This window comes from Neofelis nebulosa, chromosome 6, assembly GCF_028018385.1.
Source record: "Neofelis nebulosa isolate mNeoNeb1 chromosome 6, mNeoNeb1.pri, whole genome shotgun sequence".
In the NCBI taxonomy this organism is placed as follows: Eukaryota; Metazoa; Chordata; class Mammalia; order Carnivora; family Felidae; genus Neofelis; species Neofelis nebulosa.
The window spans coordinates 90,083,957-90,109,013 of NC_080787.1; the positions used below are offsets into that span (position 1 = coordinate 90,083,957).

At 35.7% G+C, this 25,057-nt stretch overlaps 1 protein-coding gene and 1 pseudogene across 6 annotated transcripts in view; one reads left to right on the forward strand and one right to left on the reverse strand.

Moving 5' to 3' along the window:
• The window catches only part of FUT9 (fucosyltransferase 9), a 215,337-nt gene that overhangs the window by 183,058 nt on the left and 7,222 nt on the right, over positions 1–25,057 (forward strand). For all 6 annotated transcript variants that reach the window (XM_058734740.1, XM_058734737.1, XM_058734741.1 and 3 more), the window contains one exon: positions 18,324–24,987. In XM_058734740.1, coding sequence (XP_058590723.1) covers positions 18,332–19,411 — 1,080 coding nt within the window. In that variant the 5' untranslated portion in view covers positions 18,324–18,331 and the 3' untranslated portion in view covers positions 19,412–24,987. The remainder of the gene's footprint in view (positions 1–18,323; positions 24,988–25,057) is intronic.
• LOC131514572 (receptor-binding cancer antigen expressed on SiSo cells-like) lies at positions 16,169–16,900 on the reverse strand (annotated as a pseudogene).

A 25,057-nucleotide genomic window follows, 5' to 3' on the forward strand; every position in this document is an offset into this window, starting at 1 on the left:
AGACAAATTCATAATCCATTTTCAAAAAGTATAAATAGTCAACAAGTATGATCTTACATCACAGTCATCAGAGAAAAGTGAATTAAATGAAAACTTAACAAATTATATATTCCTTATCAAATGCAAAATATGCACGCATACCTCAAAAGATAATACTCAGTATGTCTAAATTCTGACTAGGGGAGCTCTTTACTTTTTTAAGGAAAGATATGTGCTCTTATATATTTTTAAAGGATGTGTAGCTTTGAAATTGATCATGCTCTTTTATCCAGTTTTCCCCTGTCTCAAAACCAATCCTAAGGAGATAATCAGAAATATAGTCATAGATTTACTGTATAAGTTGCATATTGTAATATTTTTATTATGAAAAAAGCAAAAATAGTATTTATGACCAACAGTAAGTGACTGGTGAGTAATTTAACAGTATATTCATATGGTGAAAGGTTATCCAGCCATTAAAAATCAAGTTTTTTCTTGGTGATACAAGCAAATTCTCACAACTTAAAGTTAAATAAAAGAAAAAAAAATGCAGGGGAAAAATTATTTAAATCTATTAGTTCTCACTATTGTTTGAAAACATATCATACACTTAATAATTGAAACTAGATAGGTGAATAATTAACTAAATAGATCTCTACAATAAAGACTAGAAAGAAAGACACACAAAATATTATTTCTGTGAGTTGCTTTATAGACTGCTTCTATCATGTTTGTGTATTTTCAAAATTGTATAGCAAACATTAAGTTAATGCAAAGAATCAGACTGTCATGTGAAACTCATTTCTATTAGAGATTGTTCCTAGTATCAAACTTTACCAATATTTTAAGGATGCAGTCCAGGGAGAAGTCTGAAATATCCTACTAATTTCCATAAACCCTCCTTTTTGCATCATACCTGGTCTCTGGTCCAAAATAATAGAAGTCCCCAATGGCAGCTCACACAGTAGGGAGTATTTAAATTTTAAAATATCTATTTTATATGTAAAAGTCTTATAGCTTATTTGACACTCTCCAGGGAACCATGCCTCATAAATCCATCCAAGTTTAGATTCATTTACAATAAGCAATCCTAAACCAAGAACATCTTCTTCAAAGTATTTCATAGATAAGAGTTCTTCCTTCCAGCAAATATGATTAGTCTGTTGGCTTGGAGGTCAAGTTATTATGTTTACAAAGACATTGAACCAGGTCACCTGCCTTCTTAACCACCCAATCCCCAGGAACATTTTCTTGGTAATCAGGAGGGATCACAGGCTAGCTGCTTTAACAGCTTCCTCTCCAACATTGCTTTGACAGTAAAACTTTTTCTTTTTTTTTTTAATGTTTATTTATTTTTGAGAGAGAGAGAAAGAGATAGAGTGTGAGCAGAGGAGGGGCAGAGAGAGAGGGAGACACAGATCAGAAGCAAGATCCAGGTTCTGAGCTGTCAGCACAGAGCCCAGTGCGGGGCTGGAACCCACAAACTGTGAGATCATGACCTGAGCTGAAGTCAGACACTGAACCTACTGAACCACCCTGTTCAATAAAACTTTTTCAAAAGAGAGAAATTTTAAAAAAAGAAAAAAAAAGAAAAGAAAAAGAAAAAAAAGTCAGTGTTTACTATGAATTAGAGGAAAACAAAAGCAGTATCAGTGACAACAGTTAGTGGTTCATTACAATAATCCGGGAAATAAGTGAAGCAGGCCCAAACAGTGAAGTAACAGTAGATGGAGAAAGCGAATGAGATTTCATAACTAGCACATTTGCAATGATTAGGTGCAATAATTGACTGGATGTTGGATAACAGAGTTGAAGGAATGAATAATGACTTCCAGTTGGAGGCTTAGGCTTAGATAGGTATATGAATGATGCATCCATTTGTAGAGATAGCTGAGCAGTGTTTGAGAGGGTGCAGGTTCTTTAGTAGAAGACAAAAGAACATTCTAATGGCAAACAACCATTAAGATAGAGAAATTGAACATTACAAAAAAATCAGAGATAATGAATGGAATGAGGTCACTTGACTTATTTAGGTTCCAGATAATGAGGAAGAATCAGCCTTGGATGAGAGAACAGTTCCCTTTTCCAATGTGGTGGGAGGAGAGAAGGGTGTTCTCTGTTGATGTATTTCCTTTTCTTTTTCTCTATTATGTTTATGGAGTATGGTGCTTTCTTCTGAGTATTCAACAGCTTGGTAAACTGAATATTCAAAAGATTATTTAATTGGAATGAAATTAGAATAGGAATGTTAGTTAACCCTTGAGGAGACTTATTCAGGCTATGGAGAAATAAGCCAGTGAGGCCAGTGATACAGTGATATAGTATATATACTATATACTATATGATATATATCACTATATGATATAGTGATATAGTAAAAAACCTCCCCCCACCTCCAAGGATGGGAGTACTTGTATCTCAAATTTAAGGGTCTTTCACTCTTGCAATTTTTTACTTCTAAATTCCTCCTATCTTTCTTCTAATAATATCATCTTTGTTGAGTATCTTAATCAGTTCATTTTCAGATTACTCCGTTGCAGGTTGATTAAACCTGATTCTTTCCTACAGACCTCTTTAGCCACACTTTTATTGTGTTGTTTCTTAAGCTGTTAATTTCTTCGTGGTTTATCCTTTCTATTTTAGTTCTTACTGGCCTATTCTCTTATTATAGATTTAACTTGAAGTTTCAGAAGCTCCTCATTAACTACAGTGATGTGTTATTTAATCCCAGTAAAGCTGATGCTAATTAGTTTCACATGAGTTCAAAAGATGATCAGCCTGTAAAATTTGGTCTGATCCAGAAACTGTTGTCATGGCAATGCCCCATCTAATATAGTGTTTACCTCTATAGGTAGATAGGTTCTTTTGTTATGGCAACCTTCTTATTAGTATCTGTTAACATCCTTTGGTGTGCACGATGGTGTGTTGTTTTTGTTTTCATTTTTGTTTTTGTAACTGAAAAAGCGAGAATTTTATGTTGGAGAAAGCGTGTAGGAAAGAGCCAAGGAACATAAAGCAGTTTGTTTCCCGTTTTACTTCCTTGCCTTGCAAACTGGACTAAAGCCTCTTTTGGTAGCAGACAGAGGACCAGAAATTAAGGGAAATGTTCTGAGAGAGACTGTGTGAGTGTGTCAACATAGTCAAAGCTGCTGGAGACAGTGACAGATTTTGATTCAGATAGCCAGTCTTCCAAGTGCAACAGGAACCCAGATACCCTGACACTCAGAGAGTTAGAGGACAGGGGACAGTTGGGTTTGAGATTTTAGGCTCACACATATTATGTAGGAGCAGAAGTGAGGCTGCATTGGGGTACCTGGGTGACTGAGTCGGTTGAGCTTCTGCCTTCAGCTCAGATCATGATCTCGCTGCTCATGAGTTCGAGCCCCGCAATGGCCTCTATGCTGATAGTTCGCAGCTTGGAGCCTGGAGCCTGCTTCAGATTCTGTCTCTGTCTCTCTGCCCCTCCCCTGTTCATTCTCTCCCTCTGTCTCTCTCAAATATGAATAAACATTTAAAAAATGTAAGTAAAAAAGAAGTGAGGTTGCATCAATTGGATTCTTAGACTAGTGGTAGCCAAATGAGCAAGAAGGACAAACCCAGGGCAGAAGGGGACTACTGAGGCCAGACAGGTTTGGCTCCATATGAAACTCCCTCCCAGTCTTTTACACAACTGAGAGACACCTTGAAGAGATTATTGGTAGTAAGACTGATGAAAGTCAAACAATCATAATATGGTCATTAAAAGCACATGCCCTAATGCAGTAGTCTGGTGGGATACAGGGAATTTGTAAATTCTTACAGAAAAGGAATTCTTTATTCCATTTTAAATAATGGATGGTTAAAATAAATGCTTGTAAATCCTTTAAAGTATATTAAACAATGACATTGTGTGCACAAACTATAGGATATAAGTGAAATTTTTATTGGAATATTTTTTTAATTTTTATTGAATTTTATTAAATTATTTGAATTTGTATTGAAAGATTCTCTACCTTTATTGTTTTTGGCCACCTGCCTCTTTGAGGTTAGTTAATTTTCAAAGCTGACTAATCAAAGCAGCACATAAGGAATTCACTTGAAAGAGATTGCAGCTATGAGGAATACACTATCAGAGAAGCCTTGGATTATCAATTACAAATGTGTCAATAATTCTTTGTTTCCCTGGAATTGTTTTATAAATAGACTAATAATAAAACAAAGTTAGACTCCTCCCCTGATCCAATTCACCCTTCTGCATTCTCTTGGGGACAGGAGGAGAACTATCTAAGACTTCTGGTTCTCTGTTTCTGGCCATTGTTTTCCAGAATAAGAGTAGAAATGAAGTGTTGGTAATCTAGTTTGTTCTAATGAACAATGACTTCAGAGAAATACATGTGATAAAATAAATTTTAAATCCCATAATTCATAGAATTCTTTTCAATTATAAGCTGGAATTCTCAATTTTCAACATGTGTTTTTAGAGTTTTGGAGTCAAGCCACTAAAGTCCATATCTTGATTTATTATCTACTGTGTGATAGGAGACAAATAGAGGTGCATCAGCTTCCTGGTCTATAAAATGAATATAATTATAGTGTGTATTTTATCTTGTCATTATGGATCTGAAAGAATTAATATTTGTTAAGTGCTTAGAACCATGCTTGGCATATAGAAAGTGATATGTATTTTTTTTATTTTATTAAAAAAATTAATATTTATTTATTTTGAGAGAGGGAGAGACAGAGCACGAGCAGGGGAGGGGCACAGAGAGAAGGAGACACAGAATCCAAAACAGGCTCTAGGCTCTGAGCTGTGAGCACAGAACCCAATGCAGAGCTCGAATTCACAGACTGTGAGATCATGACCTGAGCCAAAGTCAGATGCTCAACTGACTGAGCCACTGAGGCACCCTGATACGTATTTTTTTAATGAAGAAAAACAAATATGATTTTCCTGAAAATAAAGTGATAAAAATCTATATGAATGTCTTAGCCTGGTGCCTGGAACATTACAAGTGTTCAGTAATTGTTAACTATTTGGTCACTCAAAAAACATTGGTTGAAAGCAAAGGTATATCAGGTTTGACTAGGCACTAGGGATTGAATCCTGAAGAAAAACACCCATCGTCTGTTGTATGAGCCTAGTTACAGTCAAACAGAGGCAATAACACCAATCAAGTACACAAATATATGTATACCTGCTATTGTGGTCAGTGCTTTGCAAAAGTGACACATGGGACGATGAGACATGTACTTGGCCTTTGGTTTACTGTGGGGATCGGTATTGGGAGGTCCTCAGGAATCCTTCAACAAAAAACTGCCAGGGGAGCTGAGGGATGAAAAGTGAAAAGGAGGAAATCAACAAAGAGAGAAGAGAAGCTATTCCAGGGAGAGGGAGGAGCTGGTGCAGCGAGTGTCCCCATCTGTGCACGAGGGCCAACCGTGGCCATGGAGGGAGTGCAGAAGGGAGCCTGAGTTGGAACAGAGGCAGGTTTCCCATCACCCAGGACTGTTTAATCTACAGTTAGACACTTTTGCTTTATCTTAAAAGTAATTGTAATTCATTGAAGGACCTGAAACAATGTGATCTGTGGTTTGAAAAGATGACTCGACTCAGGGATTCTCAAACCTTAGTGTATTTTAGAAATCACTTAGAGGGCTTTTTAGAATGGATTGCTGGACCTCACCCCAGTTTCTGATTCCTTATATCTGGGGTCGGGTGGGAGAATTGCCTTCCCTACAAGATCCCAGGTGATGTTGATGCTGTTGCACCTGGTCTGGGGACCACACTTTCACAAACATTGCTCTACTGCATTGTGAATAAATTGAACTGATCAAAATTGAGTGCCAGATGTACTGCTGAAAAGCAATGTCAGGTGATAGATTTTGGACCTAGGGAATTAGAAAGAAGTCAACTAATCTAAGGAACAATTAGGAGACATCATTGGTACTGGGTAGGGTATACATTTAAAAGACAGGGAGATGTAAGGAAAAATCTACTGGGTTAATCACTCTACTTTGTCATCTATAAGGAAAAAAGTCTCATCTTCAGAGTTGGGAACGCATAGTAATATATCAGCCCAAAATGAGAGTTTGGGATTTTTGTAAAGGCTCTCTTGACCTTCCCTGGCTGGCTGTTTGGGGCTAAAACCTGACAATAATCATAGCACTGGTGCTGCCAGCCAAATTATAAAAGACCATTGGCCCCAAGGAACACCAGAAAGCATGTTCTGGGAAAATGCCAGCAAACACCGTTGGCCCTGTCTATGGTATTCCCTCTGGGAAGGTACCACGTGAGCCAAGTGATGCTTGGGCTCAGTGTCAGATCTGATTGCTTTAGCTGCAGCAAAAGCAGGTAAATAGAGCTTCTAAGATGAATAAAGACAGTGACTGAGAACTAGTGATTACAAGTAGAAAGAGAAGAGAGCAGATAAAAGATCAAACTAAAAAAGGTTCATCCCTGAATTGGAAAGAAATTTCAAAGAGAGTGAATGTAGAAACCACTCAAGATGAAGAAATTTGCAATGCCGGAAAAATGGCAGTTGGCCAAACAAACGTGTAAAACAGAAATGAAAGGGGGCGAAAAGAAAGACATTTCTGAGCATTTTGGAGTAATATCCCTAAAGATGAAAACACTGTAGAAATAAGTCAGGGAATCCTAGTATGTGCTAGAGTGCATTCTGAGGAATATTCAGGAAAAGCATTGGGACCAAAATCTGGCATATTTTGGTGGTAGCTTTTCCAGTGTTTGGAGGAAATAAAAGAGGCTCACCCATGGAAATAGCAGAGATAATATCCAAAGGTCTTTGAGAAAGGTTCACAAACACAAATTTGATAGCATTCCAGAGATCATCAACCTGTGTCTTCTTGCCAAAAAGTAAATGGCATCTCTCCCAAAGACAGGAGGCATTTGGCTCAGATTCTAATGGGGGAAATTGTGGGAACTCAGAGCAGGAATGCCCATGAGAAAGGTTCAGCGGAATGTGAAGTGTCAAGGGAATCTTTGAAAGTGAAGTGATGAATATATAAAGTTTTACAGTGCTTCGAGGCAGAATATAATCTGGTATATAGTATAGAAAGTATGAGGCATATTTTTATTCTTGTGAAGGATCTTAGCCTAAAAGTCATAGGAAGCAATAGAAGCAAAATAAAACAATAACGAAGACAACTCCCAAAAATAAAACCGTGCAATTTAAATGATAAACATTCAGTGTAGTATTCAGAAGACTTTTGCAGAATCCATATGAGTATCAGGACACTAAACCCCATGATGATTATGTGGAGAACAAATTGTTCTTTGAGCCTGACCAAACAGGTCAGTAATAGCCCAATTAGATACCACAATACTTTAATTCTGGGTGGGGTCTATGGCTTAACTTAAAGTGAAGAGATATGTTTGATGTTTTAAGAATTTATATATGGGTTTTTTTTAATCCAAATAATTATGGACATATTTTGAAAGAATCAAGTAATATACTTCATGTCCTGCAGGAATTAAAAAAAGAGGAGAGAAGATAATTAGTTGGGGTTTTGTTGGCTTGCTTGCTTGCTTTGGTTTTGTTGCGGTTGTTTGTTTGGATTTGTTTCAAGCACTGAAAACAATTATAATAGACATACACAAAGAGGAAATTATTGCAAGTTTATGGACTAGCTCTTAGAGCTAAAGGAATGCCAGAAGAAGGAAGCCCAGGAAGGCGGCACCCCAAGCAGCAACTTGGAGGCAATTAGTAGACTTTACTTAATTGTCTTATAAGGAAACCCCACTGTGATTAATCAGCCCCAAGATTTTTCCCTCCTGACCCTTCCTTTCAAGTTTCAAAGTCCCAGAAAAAGAGTTTGAATGATCTGGATCCTCTGCTCAACATTGGCTAGGAAAGGGGGAAATATCACTCTCTGTAGTCCCAAAGATTGCACACAGGAGAGGAGAGGTAATATCCCAGTAGGAAATAGGGGCATTTTATCAGAAGAAGGGAGGCGATCCAGAGAGTGAGAAAATGTAAACAGGAAAATAACTCTGCCTATACTTGTACAGCTTCTCAAATCATGTTAAAAGAAACTCACAAGAAATTTTAAAATAGCAGTAATTATTTTCATTTTCATATATCTGCTATAGAATCCTTTAATTATAATATGCTTATAGAGTAATCTTTTGTATAAAGGGTGATACCATGAACAAGTGAAAGACCCTGTTTATAAATCTTTATATTACGTATTTATCCAGATGTTATTAATAATGAGTTATGTTTTGAACTTAGAGGAAATTCTGCATGTGTATGTGTGTGTGCATGTGTGTGTGTGTGTGTGTGTGTGTGTGTGGTTAGAAATGGTAATAATTTGGGGCTCCTGGGTGGCTCAGTAGATTGGGCATCAGACTCTTGGTTTTGGCTCAGGTCATGATCTCACAATTCATGAGTTTGAGTCCCACGTCTGACAGCAAGAGCCTGCTTGGGATTCTTTCTCTCACCCTTTCTTTCAAAATAAATAAATAAACTTTAAAAAAGAAAAGAAAGAAAAGAAAAGAAAAGAAAAGAAAAGAAGAAAAGAAAAGAAAAGAAGTGGTAATAATTTACATAGAAATAAGAAGGGATCTATAATTCCAAAAGAATTTCAGCTATGGTAAGAGCTCGGATTCTTGACTATAACAAAGAGTAATAATATAATAGCAAACACTTACATAGTGCTTTTCCTGGTCCAGGCATTATCAGAAGCACTTTGCAAATTTTATTTTATTTAACAGGGAATAAGTCACAATGGGTGACAGTCAATTTTTTTCCTTTAACTATTTCTAACTTTATCCACTGAATTTTTTAATGATTCATTTCTTGTCTTTGGGGTTGGTCTGGCTTGATCTGAAGATCCTTAAGTGGATCCAAAGTTCTGTTCCTTTACACATTTTTGCCAAGGATGAAAAGTTTTACTGTATCAGGAATCATTTAATTATGCACCCACACAACAAATAGGGAATACGTGATTGTCAAACATATTGACTCAAGAACTCCTAAGGGCATGAGGGAAATTCTCTTCCAACCCCACATGCCTGCAAGCATGAGCCAGAGGTGGGTTGAAGAATTAGGGGGTGGCTGCAATGTAGGAATAAATCCCAAGTGGCAAGTGACAAACCCAACTGTTCTTTTAGGTTTTAGGCAGGTATTGAATTCGATTTTAAATATACACTTGTTTCTTTCCATTTGAAATAAGGATTCAACACACACACACACACACACACACACACACAAAAGGAACTACTATTTCTTGAAGAAGGCTCCTGTTCTCTTTGGTTCACATTTCTCTCCCAATACCTTGAAGTATATTTATGACTTGAGAATCAAACTTGAACCTTTTCTATTCCAAGCTCTCTTCCATTCTTTATCACTCAGTAGAGCATTCCTACAAATGTGAATGAAGGTAGTTTCATGATGGAAAACAGAATCATAGGCACACCAAGGCCCATCAAGTTGTACTTTTACCAAAGATTGTGTTAATTTTTAATGCCAATGCCTCTAAATTATATTCTTCAATAGTACTGGAGACTATTAAAAATAATTGAAAAGTTTTAACTACATGATTTATTGTTATAATTTGCTTAATGCTATAAATGTGTTGGTATCTCAGGTGAGAGCAAAAGTAACACTGCTGTGGGTGCTTTAAAAATAGGTTGTATTGATTAGCAATTCAAGATGTGTTGGGATCCAACTGAATTTTAGTTATGAGGAGTAGGTGAAAAGGTTCCTGTCAAGGAGATGTCAGTATGGTGGTTCCAAGAGGCAAACTTTTCTGACAGTTTCTGTACAAAGCAGGGGTCACTAAATAACTGCCCCTACTATTCAGTAATTGACCCCGACAGCAATGAAAAGCTGAGGTGAGAGGTATGCAGAGAGTTAACAAGAAGAACTTCAATACAAAACGTCCAGGAAGCAGAACACAGAAAGGCACACAGTGAAAGGAACATTGCTTCTGCCTAGTGACCAATTTTTTTTTTCTCATTTGGCCAAGAAAAGAGTCATGGGAATTAAAGAGTACTAGATAGATGCCAACTTTGACACGTGATGAAGAGAAGCAAAACTGGGAGATTTTGCTCATTTAGTGGTAAAATACCTGTATGTAACTGTAATGGTAATTATTCTCTAAAGGTTTACTTGTTAAACTCACAAAGACAGCAACTACGTATATATTTCTTCAGTCACACTTGGTTCATTTTTGTTTATCTAGTTACTAAGAATTTTATCTTGCACATAGTAGGGACTCAGAAATCCACCCATTTGTTCATGCAACATATACAGCACTTAGTCTTTCATAGAGTTTACTTTCTATGAAACAAAGTCTTTCATAGAGTTTACTTTCTGGTATTGTCAAGATAATTACATTCTCTGGCTGCAACCTGAAGAATCAGTAAACATAAAATATAGTGATCATGCCCCAACAGGAACCAGGTGGCCTGGGTTGTTTGACAGTGTGCTCTGCCACATATGAACTGGGTGACCCTGAGCAAGTTTCTTAACCATTAGAGGACTCAGTTTCTTTATCAATAAAATGGGATTACAGTGAGGATAAGTGTGTTTATGTATGTATGTTAACGTCAGTGCTAAGATCAATCTTTGACACTAATAAGTTTCATATAAGTGTCAGGTTTCTTGTTAAGGGAAATTGCTCTAAATTTAATGCATAGATAAGTACTCCTCAATTATGGAGTAAAAGATAGAGGCCAGAGAAATCAAGACAATGAAACTTGAGGTGCTAAGTGCATCTCAACAGACTACTGATGTTTGTATTATTCAAAGAAGATTGTGGAAGGCAAGAAAGAGCAGAACGCAATGGTTAAGCTAGTTAGTCATATCTCTGGCCCTCAGTTTTCTCATCTGTGAAGAAATGATAAAAGACCTTCTTGCTAGAGATTCTATGAAGATTAAAGGAAATGATGTGTGGAAAGTGCTTGGCACAAGGCCTAACTGAGAGTGAGCATTTATTAAATGGAGACTATTAAAGTTGTAACCTGATCATAATGAATTGATATCACTTATGCAGTTTTTGCCAATGCATTTCGATTCAGAAAGCATTTAAGGAAACTTTCAATGAGAACATTTCTAAACACCATTAAACATTGGTGCCATAGGAGGAAAAAAACCTAATTGCTGAGTCCAATCATGGATATTAAAGGTTAGTATTACTCCATTAAAGAGGAGATCCTTCTTCCAGTAAATTTTCTCAGTCTGTAGATCCCAAGATCTAGAAAAAATCCAAAGATTGTCCAAATTTTTAAATTTATAAAGTGGGATCAAATGTACATGAACCTACAAAAACCTATTCTTGAATTGTCATAATATATTTTTAATAATCTTTATTGCAAAATGTTTGTATTTTTACATCTGTGTTCATAAATGAAATACTTTTTTTAACTTTTTATATTTTCTTTTGGTAATAGGGTAATAATTGGCTTCATATAATGAGTTAAGCTTCTTTGCTTATTTTTCTGTTTATTAGATTTTTTTTTAATAAATGACAGTAGTATTCTCTAGTCATTGAAATGTTGATATCACTCCTACAAATCATCTAGGTCTGCTGTTTGTTTTCAGTTACCACTTATCAATTCCACTTTTCTAACTGCTATTTGTTTAATAAGAATTTCTTATTAAAATTGGCATTTTTCTTATTTTTCTATTTGTGTAGATATATAACCATTCATTTCATCAGTTTTTCAATTTCATGAATGTAAAATTACTCAATATAGTCATTTCTTATTTTTTTATGTTACATCAAGAATCATTTACTCTTTTTGATATTTAAAATGAACTTCTTAAAAAATATAAAATAAATTGAATTTCTTTTTTCTTAATTATTCTTGCCTGGGGTTCATCTTAGTATTTTTTCCAGTTTTATTGAGTTATAATTGACATACAACGCTTTATGAGTTTAAGGTATACAACATAATAATTTGATATATGTAGATATTGCAAAACTATTACTACAATAAGTTCACTTAACATTCATCATCTCACATAGTTAATGTGATGTTAGTAATCACCTCAAATTTCTGCTCTCGATTTTAATTTCAATCCCTATCTTAATTTTTTACTTCTTATTTATTTAGCTTTGGATCATTTTTCTTTGTCCACTTTATTCAGTTGACCAATTTATTAATTTCCCCAAAACTGTGCAAACCTGGTAATTTCCTTTAAAGTAGTATTTTAAGTACATTCCACAAAATTTGACATGTAGTACCATGTCATTTAGTTATAAAGAGTTGAAATTTCATTCATATTCCTTTCTGGTTATCTCTTTAACTCAGGGGTTAATTAATAGTTTCTGGGGGCACCTGGGTAGTTCAGTCCATTGAGCATCCAACTCTTGATTTTGGCTCAAGTCATGTTCTCAGTCCTGAAACTGAGCCCTGCATTGGGCTCCATGTTGAGCTTGGGATTCTCTCTCTTTCCCTCTCTCTGCCCTTCCCCCACTCATGCTCTTTCTCACCAAATAAATGAAACATTTATAAGTCAGAGAAAAGACAGATATCATATGTTTTCACTCATGTGGAATTTGAGAAACACAAGGGAAGGAAAAATAAGATAATACAGAGGGAGGCAAACCATAGGAGACTTTTAAATACAGAGGACAAACTGAGGGTTGCTGGAGGGTAAGTTGGTGGGGGAATGGGTTAAATGGGTGGTGACAGGCATTGTGGAGGGAACTTGTTGGGATGAGCACTGGGTGTCACATGTAAGAGATGAATTACTGGGTTCTATTCCTGAAGCCATGACAACACTGTAACTTGAATTTAAATTTTAAAAAAAAGGTACAGATTTCCTGGGGATGTAAGGTATAGCATGGTGACTATAGTAAATAATACTGTATCATATATTTGAAAGTTGCTAAAAGAGTAGATCTTAAAAGTTCTCAACACAAGAAAAAAAAGGTATATATATGTGGGATATATGTGGTGCTCATTTCATTGTACAGTTGACCTTGAACAATGCAGGAGTTACGGGTGTTGAAAATCCACATATAATTTTTGACTCCCCAAAAGCTTAACTACTAATAGCCTGCAGTTGACTATAAGCCTTATTGATAACATAGTAGACTAACACATATTTTGTATGTTATATGTATTATATACTGTATTTTTACAATAAAGTAAGTTAGAGGGAAAAAAATATTATTAAGAAAATCACAAGGAAGAGAAAAATGCACTTACAGTACTGTAAAAAAATCTGCATAGAAGTGAACTTGTGCAATTCAAACCTGTGTGGTTTAAGGGTCAACTGTATATTATTATGTTGTACACCTGGAGTTAATATAATATTATATGTTAATTATACCTCAAAAATGGAACCAAACAAAAAACAAATCCAAGTATATGCTATTTGTAAGAAATATACCTAAAGCAACAAATTTTTAAATGACAAAAATAATACATAAAAATAAACATTTAAAAATAGCTTCTGGACATAGTTGGTAGAAACTTATTTTCCTTTTGTTACTGACTGGATAGCTAACTTTGATGGTAAGTCTCAGTCTTTGATTCCAAAATTTGTCCTAGGAGTGCTCCAAAGTATAATATCCAGAATCTTTGGATGCACAAAATCAAGCTTTACTACATAGCAAATGTCATATGCTTTCAAAAAAAGCTGTATAAAAAAATGTGATTTTTTTAAATGTTCACATAAATTTAGGTAATTAAATAAAGAACAATTTCTCCCTTTTTTTCTGGAAGGAAACATCTAGTGTTTCTTTTTTTCCCCCAGTATTGTTACTTATTCTTTCCATGAGAAAAGCCTCTAATTAATCAAACAAACTATAATTCCTAACCAATTTTTACTTCTAATTAAACAAAAATCAAGAACAAACAAGAAAGTAAAATCCCACACCCATGAAAGGCATAACCAAAGCAGACTTCAATACTTGTCAACTATTTGGGAAAAGCAGTAAAATTTATTGTACTAAAGGAGAGGTTACCCTTTAATGAACCCCAAATTTAGAGAAATCATGTAGCATTCCCATGACTAAAAATAAATAAATATAAATAAGGGAAGAGATACATTTATTACTAAAAATTCAAGTCTATTCTATTTAATTGGGAGTATTTTGGCAGAAACTCTAATAAACATAATGACTGACAGTGTGGCTTCGGACTGCAAAAAGCAGCTTTTTACCAAAGTTAAATTTCAACTGGTTTTTCAATCACATTTAGTCTGGGAGTTTAGGATAAGGACTTAGGGTGATCTCACTGTATAGTCTGTGATTTTATGAAATATTTTAATTCAAACATTTGAGCTATAGTTTAGAGTACCTGTAACATTTAAAAAACCCACAGAATGTTAATTTTGGACAACTTTTATGAAAGTAAAACTCCTTAACAAATTCTAAAGCCATAGAAAATCAGTCTGGATGTATTTTAATTGTGGAGAAAAATAATAGGATTTTAAACTATCAAATCTATTTCTTTCCTGTGAACACAGTATATATCTTTTTCCTTGAAACAATTTTGAAGCCAGTCAACACCCAAAAATAAAAATATTATTCCTATCTCAGTTGAAAATTTAATGAATCAATAATATTATCTTAGCCAACAACATGGTAAACTGCATTATGACAGATATATAAAATTGATACAGAAATCATCTAAAAGCTTTGAAATATTGGAACGGAAGACTTTCTGCATTTGTAAATCAATGAGTTTTGTGTGGGAGGGACTAAGCTATTTAAAACACTGTAACATCTTAAAATCTATGACAAAAGGGAAAAACTACTAATACTAGTTTTTATTTTTTTTATTTTTTTAATATAATTTATTGTCAAATTGGCTTACATACAACACTCAGTGCTCATCCCAACAAGTGCTCTCCTCAATGCCCATCACCCAATACTAGTTTTTAAAACTCACAAGTTAGGGGCACCTGGGTGGCTCATTGATTAAGCATCCGATTTCATCTCAGCTCATGATGTCACCGTCCGTGAGTTTGAGCCCAGTGTAGGGCTCTGTGCTGACAGCTCAGAGCCTGGAGCCTGCTGCAGATTCTGTGTCTCCCTGTCTCTCTGCCCCTACCCTGCTTTCACTCTGTCTCTCTCTTGAAAATAAACAAACATTAAAAAATTTTTTAAAAAACCTCACAAGTTCCTGGGGCGCCTGGGTGGCGCAGTCGGTTAAGCGTCCGACTTCAGCCAGGTCACGATCTCGCGGTCCGTGAGTTCGAGCCCCGCGTCAGGCTCTGGGCTGATGGCTCGGAGCCTGGAGCCTGCTTCTGATTCTGTGTCTCCCTCTCTCTCTGCCCCTCCCCCGTTCATGCTCTGTCTCTCTCTGTCCCAAAAATAAATAAAAAACGTTGAAAAAAAAAAATTTTAAAAAACCTCACAAGTTCTAATAATACAAATCAAATTTGTCACTTTGCTGATTTTTAATTTATACCTACAATATAAATTACAACTATGTACAGCATTACAATACCACCTAAAGGAAAACAGTGATGTATAAAATATGATAAATAGAATTATTGCATTTAGTGTCATTTTCTTAAAAACCAAAGTCATCAAATCCATTAATGTCATATTAAACATAAACAATTCCAGTTCAAATTAGAGGAAATGTATACCAATACCAGCTTCTGCCAACAAAAATAAAGAAAGCCCTCCAGTTTGTCTGATTTAAGTCAGATAACCATGGAAACAAAAGAATATTTAAAATTATTTATTTTATCATTACGCATAGCAAAGGAAAGCATCACAGACTTCTTTCCTACCATAAAACTATTTACACCCATTTATTTAAAATTTTTTAATGTTTATTTATTTTGGAGAGAGAGACAGACAGACAGACAGAATACAAGTGGGGAAGGGGGAGAGAGCGATAGACACAGAATCTAAAGCAGGCTCCAGGCTCTGAGCTGTCAGCATGGAGCCCAATATGGGGCTCAAATTCATGAAATGCGTGACATCAGATCATGACCTGAGCCAAAGTCGGCCACTTAACCCACTGAGCCATCCAGGCACCCCTACACCCATTTATTTAGTTAGAAACACTAGCTAGAAGAGATACTGGTGTATTCCATTTGTAATATTTTCTCTACAGCAAACAATTGCCTTACACTTGGAGCATGTTGAAGAAAGGGGTCTTTTTCTTTCCTTTGAGTCTCAATCACTGAGATCTCGAGGTACTCTGAGAGAATCCTAGTGTCCTAGATGGTCTGATGAATGCATTAAAATCAAACACTGTGTTTTTGTACTCTTGAAAATACTCTTAAATCCCTCGAAATGTTGCTTGAGTTGGGGAGCTCATATTTCTCCTCCTGGCACTATGACATGTGAAGAGCACTTGTTATGAAAGCTTCGCGCCAATTTTGTGTTGTTCCTTCTTCATCAGCCACTGTGCCTCCTTTTCCATTTTCTTCCTTTATTTTCTCTGTCTGCCATCTTATGCTGCCTCAGAACTTCTTCTGCTTGCCAGGCTGCATCTTCTTCTCCTTCCCATGCGTTGGTATTTTCCTGCCAGGTATCCAAGTTGCCTAATTCAGGAGACTGACGAATAAAAGGCACATATTGTGTAGCTGTTAATCTACTAGAGAAACCTGTGCTACCATCTGGGAGGCCAAAATGTAATGGTTCTCTCTTCTTAGTAATGATTCTGCGTTTTCCTTATAGTTGGTGTCATGTCTTGAAAATAGTCAGGTTCCAGTTGTTCCGCAGTATTTTGTTGTGTCATCACATCCCCATTCCCTCCTTCAATCTACACTTGTGGGTGTATCTTCATCCCAGGACGTCCACTCCTCAACATCTGTCTGTTTAGGAACCGACGAATAGTCAAGTGCAGTTGGCAAAGTTGTTTGGTCTCCACTTAACTTCCATCCACTGCCAGATCCACATATTAATCTCTTTAGGAATGAAAATAGTGTTGTCGGGCAAGTGCAAACTTTAAATAACTGAAACTGTGTGATAGCCATGGTGGGAATCAAAACCTGTCCCTCCCCCTCCCCCTCCCCAGGAGAGGCTCCCAGCTGCCCTGGTGCCAGGCATGCACACAAGGCCACATCTAATGTTTCTACACTAGTTTTGATCAAGATTTCAAAATATTTTAGTGAATCTGAAATCGTTAGGCCACATTATTTTGGTGAGAAGAATAATGAGTTTCCGAGGATCAGTAAGAATTTGATCAAAAGACAGTTTTGTAAACATATTACATATCTTATCTTTGTGTTCATATTCATAAGACGTGAATGTCAAAGAGGAAACACCTTGAAGATTCTTGTATTTAAAAAAGTTTTTAAAAAGCTTTGATTCATCTTTTTAGTTTCAATCTACTATGATTCACAAGATCAATGCTGTTCTCCGTGGAATATATTTTGAGAATCCATTTATCTTTATTAACTAATGACATTTTAATGCTAAAAAAAAAAAAAAAAAAAAAAGCTTGTTTTAATGACCCAATACCATGTAAGTGAGAATGCCTAGTAGATCCTGGGTGTACTAACAGATTACTAAAAGTAAACAGGAAAAATGGTAAGAAAAAGTAAATGTTTAAAGTTAAACAAGAAGTTTTAATTTATCAAATTTTTGTTGTCAGTGTACTTAAATAAAAGACAAAATGAAACAAAGTAAAAAAGCGGATATCAAACCAAAAGTTGCTATTTTTTACAGGATGACTTGTGACTCACTTTGGACGGTGAAGATAACATGCCAAGAATTCCATCTGAACTACAAAGTTGTATCACAATCTCTAAAAGCACACTAGTGAATAAGTGATATTAACTAGGGAATGTTCACAAATCTGATGTGGTGTCAAAGTACTAAAGATTTTAGTCATACCTTCGGTGGTGACAGTCTTTGTTATGTCATTTGTGTAGACGCAAATAAAAATATAACAGGGAAGGATGGCATTGAGGAAAATGTAACTCAGCTTGAAGATATGCTGGTACTTTTATTTTATTTTATTTTATTTTTTTAACGTTTATTTATTTTTGAGACAGAGAGACAGAGCATGAATAGGGGAGGGGCAGAGAGAGAGGGAGACACAGAATCGGAAGCAGGCTCCAGACTCTGAGCCATCAGCCCAGAGCCCGACGCCGGGCTCGAACTCACTAACCGTGAGATCGCGACCTGAGCCGAAGTCAGACGCTCAACCGACTGAGCCACCCAGGCGCCCCATACTGGTACTTTTATAACAAATTCTGATTTATTATTTTTAGAGTTCAGGGGAAACTTCCTTTTAAAAGCAGTTTCTTGGCTTAACAAAAGCTCTAATTCTCTCAGTGGTTTAATAACACTGAAAAAGGAAAAGGCAATGGATTTTGTGATTAAGTGTATTCTGAGATGTACCACTTGTTGATCTCCAATTATGGTTAACATTTTGTCACTACCCCTCCCTATCTTTCTCTTCTGTTTCACAGAAAAAATTATGACATCAGCATCCAAAGGAATTCTCCGTCCATTTTTAATTGTCTGCATTATCCTGGGTTGTTTCATGGCATGTCTGCTCATTTACATCAAGCCCACCAACAGCTGGATCTTCAGTCCAATGGAGTCAGCCAGCTCAGTGCTGAAAATGAAAAACTTCTTCTCCACCAAAACTGATTATTTTAATGAAACTACTATCCTGATTTGGGTGTGGCCATTTGGGCAGACCTTTGACCTTACATCTTGCCAAACAATGTTCAACATCCAAGGATGCCATCTTACCACAGACCGTTCCCTATACAACAAATCTCATGCGGTTCTGATCCATCACCGAGACATCAGTTGGGATCTGACTAACTTACCTCAGCAGGCTAGGCCACCCTTCCAGAAATGGATTTGGATGAATTTGGAATCACCAACCCACACGCCCCAGAAGAGTGGCATTGAGCACCTGTTCAACTTGACTCTGACTTACCGCCGTGACTCAGATATCCAAGTGCCTTATGGCTTCTTGACGGTGAGCACAAACCCCTTCGTGTTTGAAGTGCCAAGCAAAGAGAAGTTAGTGTGCTGGGTTGTAAGTAACTGGAATCCTGAGCATGCGAGGGTCAAGTATTACAATGAGCTGAGCAAAAGCATTGAAATCCATACATACGGGCAAGCATTTGGAGAGTATGTGAATGATAAAAATTTGATTCCTACCATATCTACTTGCAAATTTTATCTGTCTTTTGAAAACTCAATCCACAAAGATTACATCACAGAAAAGCTCTACAATGCTTTTCTAGCCGGCTCTGTCCCTGTTGTTCTGGGGCCGTCTAGGGAAAATTATGAGAATTATATTCCAGCAGATTCATTCATTCATGTGGAAGATTATAACTCTCCCAGTGAGCTCGCAAAATATCTGAAAGAAGTTGACAAAAACAATAAGTTATACCTTAGTTACTTTAACTGGAGGAAGGATTTCACAGTAAACCTTCCACGATTTTGGGAATCACATGCATGCTTGGCTTGTGATCATGTGAAAAGGCATCAAGAATATAAATCTGTGGGTAATTTAGAGAAATGGTTTTGGAATTAAAGTTTTCCATCATTTGCACACTTGGAGAAATTATTTTGATGAGCTATCATCCAAGTTTTGAGGATAAGAAGAGAGACAACATTCTGCTTTTGTGTCACAATTTATTTTTATCACTCTCTCTTGGGTAACATGTATATTTTGATGGAGATTTTTGAGAGCTCAGCATTAGCAATCACTCCCTTTGGTTTTAAATTATCCTGTATATACCTAATTATGTGCACTGAAAGTTAATTTATTCTTTGCTACCATTTGTAAACATTGTTTTCCACATTTTGGTAGTTGTTTGTAATGTAAGTTTGTGATATGATTGTTGTTTCTACAATGGTCAGCTGTTTAATCTTTTTGGGAAATGAAGATGCACACTTAAAATATGAAATATTTTCACTAAATATCATAATTTCTAGTTCCAACTTTGCATAATGTAACAAAGGAAAAGCATTGGTAATGGAGATCTAACCTCTTTGACTTTGAAGTGAACAAAGTGTATAACTGCCTCTATTTGATCTATTTTTTACCTGTTTACCACATTTTTTGTGAAGGAAAAATTATTCATATAATGAATAAGAAAGAGAGTGAAGCAGAACTGTTTTATTCAGGAAACTAGTAGACTTCTCATTTATTTTCATTAAGCTGTCTTGCAAATGCAGCTACCTGTTCTCATGATCTTAAGTTAAATTATTCAAGTATTTTTACATATCCAATTTGGGGGGACTTTTAGAACCTGGGAAATAATCCTGACAACACTTAAGAATATCTAAGACAGTTCTCTTCCCAGTCCTAACACTCATTATTATAATAAAGCAAACAATTTCCCCAAATAACAAAGGAAAAGGATGTGTATAGATAAAAATCATATTTACATGGTACATTTATGTACAATTTTGATAACATATCAATTTACCATATTTTTTCCCTAGCCCCAATATTTAAAAGTTTCTATTTGCCATACAGACAGTCACATAGACAAAACACTTAAAATATCTTTTAAAATATCATTTAAAATAACTTAAGTAAAATTATCATTAAGTTGTAAATGTAAGATGTTAAACATAAAAAAAGGGGGGATCTATAGAAAACACAATGCTAACACGGAGTAAGATCTCAATGCATATTTATTGAATGAATCAATGAATGTCATTGAAAGTCATGGGAAATTTTTGTTTGTTTCCATGGAGTAACAGTTCTAGCCTAGAAATATTAACTGGAGATGATGTTTTATATTTCATTTTAGTAATTATTCGTATACAGCACACATGACCATGGCTATGAGGGCTTTACAGAACAAAAATAAATTTGTCATTACTCTAAGTTTTTGGAAAAATTCATCCCTGAACCTCCAGTTGCTATACAGCATTTTTCCTCTGTAAGGTTAAGGACTGGATATAAGCGGAAATTATTAGTAGGTGAGAAAAGATGGGATGTTAAGGAAAGCATTTCCCAAAAGACTCTTTAATGACTCTATTCCGTTCAGGCCAAAAACCCAACAAAAGAATTGGGATGTTCTGATGACATCCATTTGGATCTAATTCTAATTGTCCTGCTACATGTCAACATTAGCAGTTGAACACAAATCCACAATCTTCTACATCAAATGAAAGTCAGATAGAGGCAAACTTCAGTTCAGTAAGTACTCCAGACTCCCTTGTGTAGGAATGGGCTCTCTGGAACACTAGAAGGATTGGAACAGAGGAAGATTCCTGCATTAGATGGAGAAATGTTTGATCCTCAAGTTCATTTCTTACCCATGTTGAACAGGTCTTTTGTGTCAGGCAACACCCTAACCAGAGATAAAGATGAGCAATAGGATGCCCTATAGGAGCTTACAATTCAGTGGAGGGATACACAGAAGCTTTCTTTGAGCCTATGTTTATGCACATACTACTCTCAATGGAGTTGATTTGAGTCACTGCTGATTTAATGAAAATGAGGTAGCAAATTTCCCCAGTTGCTTAGGGATTTGACGTATTTCTGAGCTGCAAACTTTGTTTACTCATTTGATCCAGTTTTGCTTCCCTCCATATTATCTCTTCTAACCACACTGCATCAAGAAATAGTATGTTTGTGTGGATGCCCGCTTACATAAGAACAGATCTCCACCCACATTTATTTCATCATGTTAAAACAGTCTAATTCATATATTTACACTTACTTTGTCATCTTTTGGGCCTGTAAAAAGCATAGGGATCAAAACAGGATGACTGGCTAACAAGTTTAGCAAGCATCTGCTTCTTCAAAAGCAGAAATGCATTCATCGTCATGACAACCCATCTTTGTTATGGTGGGTGCTCATGATTTCAAAGAACTGATAAACCTGAACACATCGCCTCTCTTGTCAACTATGAATTTGGTCTCTTTTGTAGACTGTCTATGATCACCTGTTGATAATGTGACCCAAGCCAAGGTAATAACACCAAGTGACTAACTGGCACATCTGTCTATTGAAAACCTGTTACCGACTCCCAGAAGTTTAACTTTTCTGAATTTGAAGTGCCAAAATGAACGAGTCAACTTACCCCATCCGTTATGGGCCCATTTATCCATAGGTTTTAGGGCTAGATGGCATTATAGCAATGTTTACACACCAATTCCTTTATTCTACTTATGAGTAAATCAGATCCAGAGATAATATTTATGAAAGAAACATGTTCACACACACATATCACACACACACACACACACACACACACACACACACGCAGCTACTGCCATGGCCAAGATTGGAATGCAAAGGTGCTGCATCTTTTAATTCTATATTCTTTTCTTCGAATTCTCACCTAACAAAAGAAGTATGTTGCAACTCCTAAAAATGTGAATGCCTTATTGGTATAATTAGGGCCTGTGGAATGGTACACTCTATGTGGAAGCACTTTGACTTTTGAAAAAGTACACAGTAAATAAGATATCAAACTTGTTAGCATTCTTTCTGTCTTAAATATTTTAGGAGTTGTGCTTGGACAGAAGGAAATGGGCTTTCACCACATGTTAAGTGAAATGCAACCCTCACGATGGTATATGGTTCTCAGACACTTTTTAAATAAATCCTGTGGATTGTAACTCTTTTAAAGGATATCTCATGGTGAAAGATATTGATTCAACAAAATTAACTTGCCATTGGTTATAGAAACAAATAATTATGCCAGAGGATAAACTGTGGATATAAAAAGAGAATAAACCATTTAAAAAGTTTTATTCCAAAATATCAAAAATCTGTTACTTTCAATGGTCTGAATATTTAAATGTTAATTATTGAAAGACTTACTGGTAAGAATATATAAATAGTAATCATTATAGGTATTTGCAGTAAGAATGTATAATGAATTCTTCATACCCAGCAGTATTATACTCTGAAAAAAGACATGACAGTCATATTCTATGACAGCCATAAATTTTACAATATGAAACAGCAACAGGAAAAAAAAAGTTATCCTAGTGGGAAACCAATATCAGCTAAAATTTGTGCATGTACTACATAAGTCCTGATAATCCTAGAATGTGCAGAAATGTTTTCTGTTGTGAGGCCTTAGAAAGCTTAGAGGACTTGAGGTGTGAAGTGACAGAATATTTAAGAATTATTTGCTGCGGCTTTACATTCTTGCCTCCAATTGGAGGTTAAATATGGAAAGAATAGGAAACTATACTATTAATATCTTTTTGCATGCCTATTTTCAAACTAGATTCCATGAGTCTTAAGGTAATCACCTAGAAAATGTCTTTGCATGAAGTAATATTACCAAAACAAGATTTGGGTCCTTTCATTATGACTTTGTGCTTACCCATATCTTTGAGTTCCCTTGAACTCTGACCTCATTTAGAGGAACTTCTTAATGAATTAATTCCAACCAAACTGTTAGATATGCAAACTTCAGGATCTAAAAGATAAGCACAGTGCCTAAAACAAAGGAGGCAAATATTTGTTCAATGAATAAGGAAATTGTTTTGGGGATCATGCAGAATTTTTTTATGTGTGATAACTGTTCCAGCTTATTGACATCAGTTAGAGGTTGTATATGATATTTATTTCATTGTTCAGTTTACTGCTTGGATGCAAAGGAAGGCTTTATGTTCTTCCAATCTTATTGCATTCTAGCACCCCAAAAGAAGTAACATCTCAAGAAAGATTTAAAAGGATTGGAAACATGTTAACATTATATTCAAATGTTAATGCCAACTGTTTCTAATAGGAAAGACACCTGGTATTTGAGGAGAATGTAAATGCAAGCACTGTGAAGGGCATGTATTTATTACCAAACTATGCACGGAGAGAAATCCGGTTTCCTTCCTCCCTAACTGCACTCATTTGTATTGCAAACATCAGTCAATTCAGATGATATTCTTTTCAGGTTGTCTCTCATCTAAAGATTTTGTAGCATTTTGCAAATGGGCAAGCTCAACTACTATCCAAAGTGGTCTCCCTCTGAGAAATTCATGTTGAATGCATCCATATTCATAAACATTATACACAGCAGGTAACAGAACAAAAATGAGAGAGAGCCTACTAAACCAGAAATATGAACAATGCTACACTGGGTTATAGGTTCAACAAACTATAGTTCTGAGAAAGCCACCTAACTTTTCTGGACCTTGTTGTTTGCCACGTTCCTTCTGGCACAGTTATTCTCTCATCTAAGATCTAAACTGATATATGCATATGTTTGCAAATGAAATTCCAATGACCATATAATTTTTTGGAAGTAAATGTTTCAAACGGATTTCCCTCTTATTTCTCTAAATAGGCATTTAAAGTATAAAATTGATTATCTAAACTAATATATGGAAAAACTTAATCCAATGCTTGGAATACAGAAAGTGCTCAATTAACTAAACTTCTTCCTTTAACTAACTTCCCCTTCATTCTCTACCTCATCTTTTGCAATTCATGTACTCACTACCCACTAAGACCTTAACTGCCCATAGAAAAGCAACCATTTAACGAGCATTATTTTAAAATATTATAGATTTTTCTATATCACCCACATTCTTATTACAATAATCTAAAACTTTTTATCAATGCAAAAATTTCAGGGAGGCAGAGGAAGGCACATTGCAAATCCCCAGATGACAATAAAACAGGGAGCGGATATTTGAGGAAGCCAGATTGACTATATCTAAACAATTTAGTTACTCTTAACTCATAGTTACTATATATTTTTCATTTGATCTACTTTGAAAATATTGTAAAAAAATAATTTAAAAAGAACCTCTCCAATGCCAGCTGCCTTTTCAGTGTTACTGAAAAGTCTGGTTCCTGGGTCAACAGACCTAGAATCGCCAGAGGTTATTTATGAACAATACTGATTCCTTGATCTTGCTCATGTAATTGGAATCTCTTTAAATAAGTTAAAAAAAAAAAATTGCATGCTTTTGATCCTTTTCCTAAGTTATTCTGCTCCGTGCTATAGTTTATAAGCCATCCTAAGCCAGTCAGCAGTCAGCATTTCTCAACACACCTATGTCACTGGAACTTCTTGGATCAGTTGCATAAGAATCATTTTGAAAACTATAAATAATATACAGTTTCTGATTATCTGGTCTGAGATGGGAGCTGGAATCTGTATTTTCAAAATATCCCCAGAGGGGTGCCTGGGTGGCTCAGTCAGTTAAGCGGCCGACTTCGGCTCAGGTCACAATCTCACAGTCCATGAGTTC